Below are 9,647 nucleotides of genomic sequence, written 5' to 3' on the forward strand. Positions count from 1 at the left end.
CTGTTCTCCTGCAATGTGCAGCTTCTATCTATCTTTTTATTTGGCACCCACTCCTCTGGTGCACAACAACTGGCAACATTACATCACGGCTGATGGGTGGTCAGGGGAGTCGCTTTATTTTTCGCTTGATGAGGGTTTCATTAACGTTTTGACCAGCCTGCATTTGACATACACTCTGTATTCTGTATTTTCTTTAATTCTGCTCAGGTTGCATGTGATACTCTCCTTCTCTTTTCATTTAGGGGAGCTGGGGGTTGTATTTTCCAGCTGCTTACTAGGCAGTTAAACATTAAAAGCTCTCGTTCCCAAGCAGAAGTGTTTAAACAGCCTGAGGTTGCTGTTCACAGTAAGTACCCTGTGCCAGTCCCCCAGACATCACCGCGAAGATCCCAGCCCTCACAATGAAACCACGACAACGGGATGGAATCCAGCCCAGCTGGCATTAACAAAATGAGAAATTTGTGAAGGTTTTTAAAAAAATAGACTTGACAAATGTCAGTTCCTCCTGCATGTGTTGGAAGCACACAGGAGACGAGCTGGGCAGGGAGAAGACGCTATATACCCCAAGGATTCAAAGCCATTTAAGTTTTCCAGAGGCCCTGGGGAATATTTAGTGAAGGCAGGGTGTGCTCGTGCCTTGCTGCAGCTGTTAGCGCATGGGCATTCCCCACGACGGCTGCATTGGTTTATTTGGGAAGTTGTTGCCATGCCAGTACGTTGATACCGACCGAAACCTTCCGAGTAGCTGAAGTAGCGGCAACAGGAGAATTTTTTTCACCAATTACTTTAACATTCAGAGTAGAATACACAAGCAAGTGTAAAGTTTCATCAAAACTGTGGTATCCTAACAAAGCTCCTGAATTACCTAACGCATTTTATGTTATTATTACCTGATTTATATCACAACACAGCAAGTGCATTAGCAAGTTCAGCCCCTGTCTCCTCGTAAATATAATGAGATGCCTAAAGACGTGGCTGGCTCTCATCTTCTTATTGCTGAAGCACCACATTTTCTTTTGGTGACAACAGAAAGCGTTCCAGGTCACAGTATCCCTGGAAAAGACATGGAAGCTCCATGAGATATGCTCAATTACATCATAAGACACCTTCCAAAAACATTTCTTCTAGCTGAATATTACCCCCCTCCACCTTGACCACATGCTTCAGGAGAAGCAAAGATTTCTCCTGCAGGAAATCCATGGTGCAGAACGGCAGGGAGCTTGAGCCCGTCATACGCATATCCATTCATTCATCATTTCTCTTGACCTGATTCTGTATTCTGACTTTTCTGACAGCTTGCAAATGTTTCCTTGGTGATCCAAGTTTGTTGCCAAAGCAGACAAATGAATCATCTGTTTACAGTGAAAATGGGGAGCTGCCAGGGGAATACCTGATTCCTCCGCATACGGTGCGCAAGTCTCAGGCTGGCCAACAATAAAACCCTTCCTCCCGGCTCTCGGGCACGCACCACGTCTGCGTTGCGGCACCCACCCTGGCAGCCAGGCTGTACGGACCGTCTGCCAGGACCACAGGACTGGTTGGTTAAGGGTGTCTTGAAATAACACTGCTGGATGGTAAAGGTTGGGAAGAAAAACCTCAGAAAGGCAAGCTTTCCAGGCGGGACAGGTAGACAGGCTGCCCTGGTTCTCGTCTTAGCTGTGTCTGCAGCGCCAGACAAGCTGCCCCAGTTCAGGACCCCTCTTCTTTTAAAATATGTATTAGTTCACTCCTAGAGCATCTAAGCCTCCCACAAATATTCCTGTTGTAATGGAAATTATTCTTCCCCAAACCACAAGGGAAAATGTTTGCTTTTTCCAGCCCTCTCTCCATCCTCCTCTCTGAAGAGATCAAAATCCCCCGAGCGCTAGCAGAGGCACACTCAGCGCACGTGCAGGGTGCCCCAGCACTGCAGTCCCCTATTGCTGGTCCATGCTGGTTTAGCCAGGGGGTGGGATAACCAGGCCCCCAGCCCCCCAATGCATCCTGCTCAGACCTGCTGCCCCTTCTGCCAGGAACCCTCTGCCCCAAATCAGTCCCCCATCTTCCCCAGTGCAAGGTAAGCACACCAAGGTTGTATCACTTTGCTTTGGGCATGGTGGCTCACTCTCCCTTCCAGAACAACTTGTAAGACCCCCACTGGCTCTTCCCTGCCCACTGGGACAGGGAACATTTCTTCCTCTAACTCACGTCATCGATGTCACCACTGTGGTGTTGATTTTTATGTTCGTGCATCACTTCAGAGATCAGTGCTAAGCAGCAAGATGAGGAGTTTATCGATACTTCTGAAATCTGCTTCCCAAAATACATGCTGATCTCCTGGATCCCTTTGGATCAGCTCACTAGAGCTGGGTGTCTGTGCAGCAGTGGCCACCCTGGTAGGCCCCGCCACAGCCAGTGCCCACCTGTGTTGGTGTCCAAGTACTAATTGGGGGGGGGGGGGGGGGTGCTGAAAGCATTTTTGTTTGCATTTCTGTTTGGCTTCATCCTTGAACCCAAACATGAGGACAAAATATGAGATGTGGTTTTGGTTTACATAGAGGAGTAAGGAAACCCTTCACAGAAATCTGTAGAAAATTCATTAAAACTAAGTTTCCTACTATGCAACCAAATTTGATTGCACAACAGAGTCAGCAGTGAAAAGGTACCTAATAAAGTCCTTTCAACTACATTTTTGAGGTTAGACTTGGATTAAACCACTGAAAGGCTGGCTTAATTTCCAGTTGACTTTCATGGTTAAGGTTTGAAAAAAGACATGTGAGGTAAATTCACAATTACAGTTCTGCTTTCAGCTGGAACCAGTCAGAAGTGCACTTTTTAGTGTTAAATTCTGTATGCAGAGTGAGAAACTGTATTTTATCTCACTTCCAGCAATGCCAGAAACAGGTTTTCCTCTGCAGCCTCCTCACCAGTGTTGCCAGTGGCTACTCTCAGGGCATGCCCCACACACACCCCCAGGGCTGGATGCCACACAAAATCTGCACCAGCAGCTGATTTTCTTTGGAAAACACAGGCAGCGGAGGTGGCCGTGGTGCAGAAACTCCCTTTCGTCCCCTTTTATTGCATGGCAGCATGAGAGCACTCACCTGGGAAGTCAGATTTAAGTTCAGTTCCCTGCTGAGCTAGAAGGGGTTCAAAGCCCTCCACACGTGCTGCTGAGGAGAGCTGGGGGGTGGCCCTTTGTTTATGCCCTCCTTACATGGGGCCACGGCACAAAACTGGATTAAAAGTTCAGTGTGCCAGACAGAGTTGAAGAGGCAACCCAGCTTCCTAGCCCCATGGCTAGTGGCAGACATGCAAGGGTTTCAGACCCAGAGCTGTTAAAATGTTTTGTCTCATGCCTGTGAAATATAAAATACCTTGAAGCAAGATGGCGGAGCGGGACTCGGGCTCCTGAAGAAGCGTCTCTTTTGCACTGGGCTGTGATGCCGTGTTCCCCCTGGAACAAGAAAGGGCAATGACTCAAGTTTTCCCTACGCAGGGTGCTGCGTCAAACAGGGTAAGGTAAGGAGTGCCCCTGCCCCAAACACCCCCCAGGGCAGGGCAGTGAGTCAACAGCCACGCAGTTGTGAAATCTGGGGATCCCTGCAGGCAGGGCAGGGCAGGAGGCAGAAGAGCCCCCACAGAACAGCACGGAGTGGCTGTTCATCACACGGGGGCAGAAGCAGAGGAACCATGCAGCCCACCCCCTGCCCTGAGCGGGTCAAACCGACACCTCCGCACCAGCGCTGCGTTCAGCTGGCCCTGGGCAATGCTGCTGGGGGATCTGGATCCCGAGGTGGCAGCCTGGTCAGCGGGAACAGGGCCTGGGTTCCATCTGGGGGAGACAGCGTCATTCCATCACCAAGAAAAAGGAAATATTTTTCACCAGTGTTGTAATGGCCCACAAAAGCACTTACGTCTATATTAAAGAAAATTGTTTTATTGTAAACAAAGTATAAAGTACAACGTAAGAAATGTGCAAATCTTTAAAGTAGTCACAAAAAGCGTATCTAATACACTATATTCAAACTGTTCACTTTCTGATACGTGTCCTCAACATAATACAATAAAATAGAAATAGTGAAAGTTGATGCATTATTTATCACAAAAGCTACAGTTAAAATTCTAGTCTTTACTGCCTCATTTTACTTTTCAAATCACAACTTTCTAATTTAATACAATACATAATATATCTGTTTCATTTTTAGTATAAACCATCTGTCAAAGAATAACACCATCAAGAAGCCTAAGATTCCTGGTTTTCCTCCTTAATCAACCCGAGTAGTTTGCAGTTATAATGTTTCTCTTAAAAGTGCACTGTAGCAGTTCATGAAAAACGCAGCGACACAGAACTGCGAGAAGGTATAAAAGAAACCGTAAGCAACACAAAAGCAGAAGCATCATACGATGCCCAGGTAAAACCACTTGTAATAATCACAAAGCTTGCCAAAGAAGCTGGGAAAATATTACAAAGCTAACGGGGATTCAGAAACATTCCTACCCTCCAGCTGCCCACGCGGTGCCCCTAAATGCCCATTCCGAGCCCCTCTGTATGGCAGCTTAAAGCTGAGTGTGTTAAACACCCCGTGCAGGGGGAAAGGTCTAAAATCTCCAGGAGTCTGGCACCAAATCATTGCTGAATGGATAGGAGGAAGATTCCTACTAAGAAAAGGTGGCAGAAGTCGGAAAACCGATTTAGATTATCTTACGCAGCAGGTGCGCTCTGGGCTTTCAAACCTGCACCCGTACATTGCTGTCTTCCTAGTCAGTGTTGTACTGAAGACTGAAAACTGAAAGTTAAAATCGGAGTTGGTCTCAAGCATCAGCAGCAAACCTTCAGTAACACTTACATGTGACTGATCTAGAGCATATAGGAATAATTTGCAAAATTCCAAACTGGCACGATGTGTGCAGCTGTGGTCTAGAACCTTCCCTTTCTCTCTTTCTCTCTCTCTACCAGTGCAAAAGACACCCGCTATTCCAGTCAGACGCTAGTTCTCCCGGCAACATTTTTGGTGACCGAGCACAGACTGCCTTTGCCTCTCTGCTGCACTGCCATCAGCAGCCGGCGCGGGAGAACCGCTGACCGGGAGCAAAAGCCTTTTTTAAGCTGGCATATCCCAGCAACAACAGTTAATTCCACCACCTTCAGCCTAAGTCCTCTCACTGCGTGGGTGCAGACGTTGGTGGCACGGCAGTATCATTTAACTTGCTCACTTCCATTTGCCAGTTTGGTAATTTCTTAGCTGACAAGTGGCGACGCGCATGCTTCGTTAAGTGGTCGCTCCTCATGAACCTCCGCTCACACATTGGGCAGGCGAACTTCTTCTCCCCAGTATGCGTTCTGCGATGGCGAGACAGTTCATCAGACCGAGCAAACCTTCTCTCACAGCCTTTCCAACTACAACTAAATGGCTTTTCTCCTAAAAGAAAAAAAATGACAAAGAAAAAAAAAAAAAGTGAGTACTAACTGAGCAACAAACACTATTGCCTTGATTAGCAGGATTTGACTTCTTTTAAGAAAAGTTACTATTATGATAGTTGGGCCAAAAATCTACATAAATATTAATTATATATATATATGAAATATGAAAAAAATGTTTGCACACCAAAATTAAACATGCAGGGTCACTATCCTCAAGGCTAAGTTGTATAAACGGTTAACAATCCGCTGGAACCCAAATAGTTTGAGATGCTCTTTATGTCTCAAGACAACTGATTTCAACTCTCAGCTCCACAGGATCAGCAGATGCTGACGATGCGGCATGCCCAGAACCACCCTCTGAAACACAACCTGTAGTAACGTTTTATGTAACAGTGCCCATGTGAAAATACCCGTGACTCTTTTTGCCACAGCAATTAAGAGCTGAGGCGTGGAGAAGTTACTCTAAAACAACTATGGTAAGAATAGCTTGGAGTGGATCCTTATATTCTTTCATAAAAGAATCTCTAAGTTTTACCCACTTCTGACAAAGGCATTCCTGCGGAGAAGCCCAATAAAGCGTCTTTAACTCTGGAAAAGGATAACCTACACTGGGCAAGGCCTTGCTTCCACCCTCGTAAGAAGCATTACAGCATGTCTTCTGACATGAAGCAAGTCCAGCACAAACAAACTGCTGAGTCAACTTCCCCTCTGGGAGATTTCCTGTCAGAGATTAGGCAGCATTAGAATGCACGCTGGCAAAAAAAGTATTTCATTGCTGCCCCACAATTTGTTCCATGAATAAATCCGGTAATGGCTAGAACCTTGACAAGTTCTGCATATAGCTGCAACTTTCAACATTAATTTTTAACATCCAGCCACAGCAACCAACCTGTGTGTGTTCTGACGTGAGCCTTCAAATGGGAGCTCTTGAAGTATGTTTTCCCACATCCTGGGTAGCTGCAAATGTGACTTCTTATTCTTGAAGAATCAACTGGAGGAGTGGTTTTTGCTGCAGAAGGCACGAAGCCAGGAGCGGGAGCAATGGGAGAAAGCCTCGTGCCGTTGGGACTAATAATGGGAGCCTTTGTGCTCTGCACAACCGGCTGGGGCACAACAAACATAACAGCACCTTTGGGAACCTGGGTGCCCATGAAGACCATGGGCTGACAGAGAGCCGGTGGCTGGCTTGGCGTGGTGTTGGGCACTACGGCCGTCACAACGTTGTTGTTTGGGGGCAGCGGGACCATCTGGCAAATCACTGGCACAGGGGGGGCTCCGCTGCCTTGGGCGGGGCAGGGCGGTGGCACCCCTACTGGCTGCTGCACCGACCCAGGGACAGGCTGATGCCTGCTGAGTGGGGGCTTTGTCAGGAGCCCCGGGTTGACAGCTGGTTCTGTGGTTTTTCCTTCTGCCACCGGCAGTTCACCGGTCTTGTCACTGGCTCTGCTTGGCACCATGGCAGAACACACCGAATGTTCTGCTTCGGTGTTTTGTTTACTGTTTGCTTCCCTCGAAACACTGTCCTGGTATTTCAGCACACTGGCTGTTCTCACTGGGCAGGTTTTGCGATTACAAAGCTGGGCATCAGCCGTGTGGCGGATAACGCTCGTCGCTTGAGCCTTCAGAGGCCCAGTTGCTGGAGGCCTCTCCACCTCTCTCCGAGGTGCGGCCAGAGGAGGCTTGGCTGCCTCGGCCAGTGACTTGCTGAGCACCGCAGCGGGTGCCCCTGGATGGACCACCTGCGACATCTCGAAGTCGGAAGGGCTGTACGGGGGGGTCAGGCACTGCATGGGAGAGAGACACAGTAAGGGGGGGCACGTCACCAACACATTCCCACACTAACTGTTAAAAACAAGCACACATATGAACAAATTCAAAAACTTACAAATGCTGGTATCGTGTTAAAGTCTGCTGATCCAGGAAGCAAAGTCTCGTCACTCTCTTCTGACATATCAGACGCTGGAGTTATAGGTCTCATTTCTGCATGTTTTTTGAAGTCTGATTTCCAGTTGCAACTCATAGAAATAAGGGCTTCTACAGCCTCATAATCACTTTTTTCAGGAGTATTGTTCCAGAAATACCTAATATCTCTCTGTTTCTCGGTCATCATCTCCATTTCTTCCTCCTGTTTCAGTTAGAGGAAAAAAACGAAACTTTAAACCTCACCTAAGTCTGAATGCTTATAAGAAGGTATCATAAAAACCAAACAAAACAAGACAAATATGCTTTGTCATGTAGAGGTAATGCCTGTATTTTCCTATCTTATTTATGTAACGCTTTTAGGAAGTTATTAGTGGGGAAATGTAGCCATCTGGTGAAAATTATATATTTTCTTGAGACAAAAGAACTCCCTCCAAACCTTCGGCAACAGTTTAAGTTATTCCATATTGCAAGTGGTGTGTCTGAAAGCTTAACAAAAATCTTCACAAAACCCCCAAAGCTTCCTTCCCAACCCATTCTGGCTTTAAACAGAGCGCTCAGTATTGCGCTTACATTGACACATGAGAATAGACCATATTGGGACTAATGTGCATTTTCTTCAAAAGGTATTAGCTACCAAAAACGTTCCACAAAATACTCAAAAGGTCTCTCTCACATAGACATACATCAAGGAAAATCACCAGCTTGGAGAACTGAAATATATATATATACATGTACAGTCACTCTCTGACCGATCACCACGCGGAACCACTCCACGCAGAAACCTCCCGACCCGCGTGTTCCACCATTATCCCCAAAACGGCTTTCGGTTTCTGAGGGATGGTGCCCGCCGCTGCCGGCGAATTTCCCCCGCCCCGCTGAGATGGCGTGGGTGGCGAAGCCGCGTCCCCAGGCAGCCGGAGTCACGGGTGAGACTCATCTCTTTGAGGAGACCCGGCCCCCCCACCCCTCCGGCGCCGGGGGCGGGGGCGGGGGAGCCGCCCCGGCCGCCACTGTCGGCCCCGCCGCCGCGGGACGAGGGGGGCGGGGCGCAGGCGCGGTCCCTGCCCCCGGCCGTTGGGCGCGCGCCACCCTCACCTTAGCGCACCCCGCCGGCGCTCCCGGCCCCCAGCTCCCTATTGGCTCCCCGCGCCGCGCCGCGCCGGCGCCCATTGGCCGGTGATGATCGAGGCGAGGCCCGGGGCGGGGGCATGTGAACAAAGCGTGATCAGCGCCTGCTCAGCAACGCGGGCGCCGCCGCGCGCCGACCTTTCACCCAGTTTCGCCCCGTTCTCCCTCCCGCCCCGCCCCGCCCTCAGCCAGGCGGCAGCTGGCAGGAAGGGAGCCCGCCACCGCCGCACCCGGCGCCTCCCGCCGCGGGGGAAGGAAGGCGAGCGGAGCGGCGTCCCCGCGGGAAGCGAGCCCACGGCCGTGGGGGCGGGTGGGGGTTGAGGGGGGGGGCTGCGGCTGGGTCTCCCCCGCACCGCCCGCCCCCTCCTGGCGGTGGGCTCGGCATCGCCCCGCCTGACCCCGCCGCGCCGGGATCCCCCCAGCTCCCTCCTCCTCCTCCCCAGCTGCCGCCGCCTGGCACAGGCAGCCGCCGAGCCCGCCGCTCCTTCTAGCTGGACGTGCCCGGGCACGCAGGCAGACGGACTGCACGTCGGCGGCCCGGCGGTGCCGGCAGGTTCCCGGCAGCTCCTCTCCCTCCCCGCCGCGAGGGCTCCCCGGCTCTGTCCCCACACCAGCAACAGTCAGTTTCCCGCCGCGGGTCCCCCCCTCCAGCTGCTGCCTCAGCCCGATCTCCTGCCCGTGCCGCTGCCCGCGGATCCCCGTGCCGCCGGCCGCCCCCGCACCTCCCCCTCGGGATCCCCCGGTCGCGCCATCCCCGGGGACTCCCTCCCCACCAGCCCCACACGGCGCCCCGATTGTCCTCCCCGCCGGGCGAGCCCGGTCACTCACCGGTGGCGGAGAGCTGGGACTGACCGGAGCCCGCGCCGCCGCCACTCTCCGCCCGCTGTCTTGATTTTCCTCTTTTTGTTCGCCGCTCCCCATTCAGGTGGCGGCTCCCCCGGCCCCGCGCGCGGAGGAGGGGAGGTGGGTGTGGGTGGGGAGAGGCGGGGCTCCCGCCCGCCCGCCGCCAATCATCGGCAAAGGTGTGTGAGGCGGCCGCCAATGAGCGCCCGGCACCCGCGCGTGATCGGCGGCTGCCCCGCGGCGTGGCCAGCGTGTCGGCGCGGCGTGCGCGCGGTGAGTCCCTGCCGCCGGCTGAGTCAGTGCTACCCCCCCCTCTTCCCCCCCCCCCCCCCCCCCCACCGCGTTCGGG

General features: G+C 51.7%; 1 protein-coding gene across 2 annotated transcripts; it reads right to left on the minus strand.

The window, feature by feature from the left end:
* Positions 1 to 3,899: 3,899 nt before the first annotated feature.
* Positions 3,900 to 9,438, minus strand: KLF10 (KLF transcription factor 10). Of its 2 annotated transcripts, none has more exons than XM_086741118.1 (4): positions 9,284 to 9,438; positions 7,290 to 7,529; positions 6,294 to 7,188; positions 3,900 to 5,402 (listed from the first exon to the last, which is right to left on the minus strand). In XM_086741118.1, the coding sequence occupies exons 1-4, from the start codon at positions 9,374 to 9,376 to the stop codon at positions 5,143 to 5,145; spliced, it is 1,488 nt and encodes a 495-aa protein (XP_086597244.1). In that variant the 5' UTR covers positions 9,377 to 9,438; the 3' UTR covers positions 3,900 to 5,142. The 2 variants fall into 2 exon arrangements, with proteins under 2 accessions (XP_086597244.1, XP_086597245.1); XM_086741119.1 differs by lacking the exon at positions 9,284 to 9,438 and adding an exon at positions 8,077 to 8,140.
* Positions 9,439 to 9,647: the final 209 nt, after the last annotated feature.

Source organism: Chlamydotis macqueenii, chromosome 2 (assembly GCF_036417535.1).
Source record: "Chlamydotis macqueenii isolate bChlMac1 chromosome 2, bChlMac1.mat, whole genome shotgun sequence".
Classification (NCBI taxonomy): domain Eukaryota; kingdom Metazoa; phylum Chordata; class Aves; order Otidiformes; family Otididae; genus Chlamydotis; species Chlamydotis macqueenii.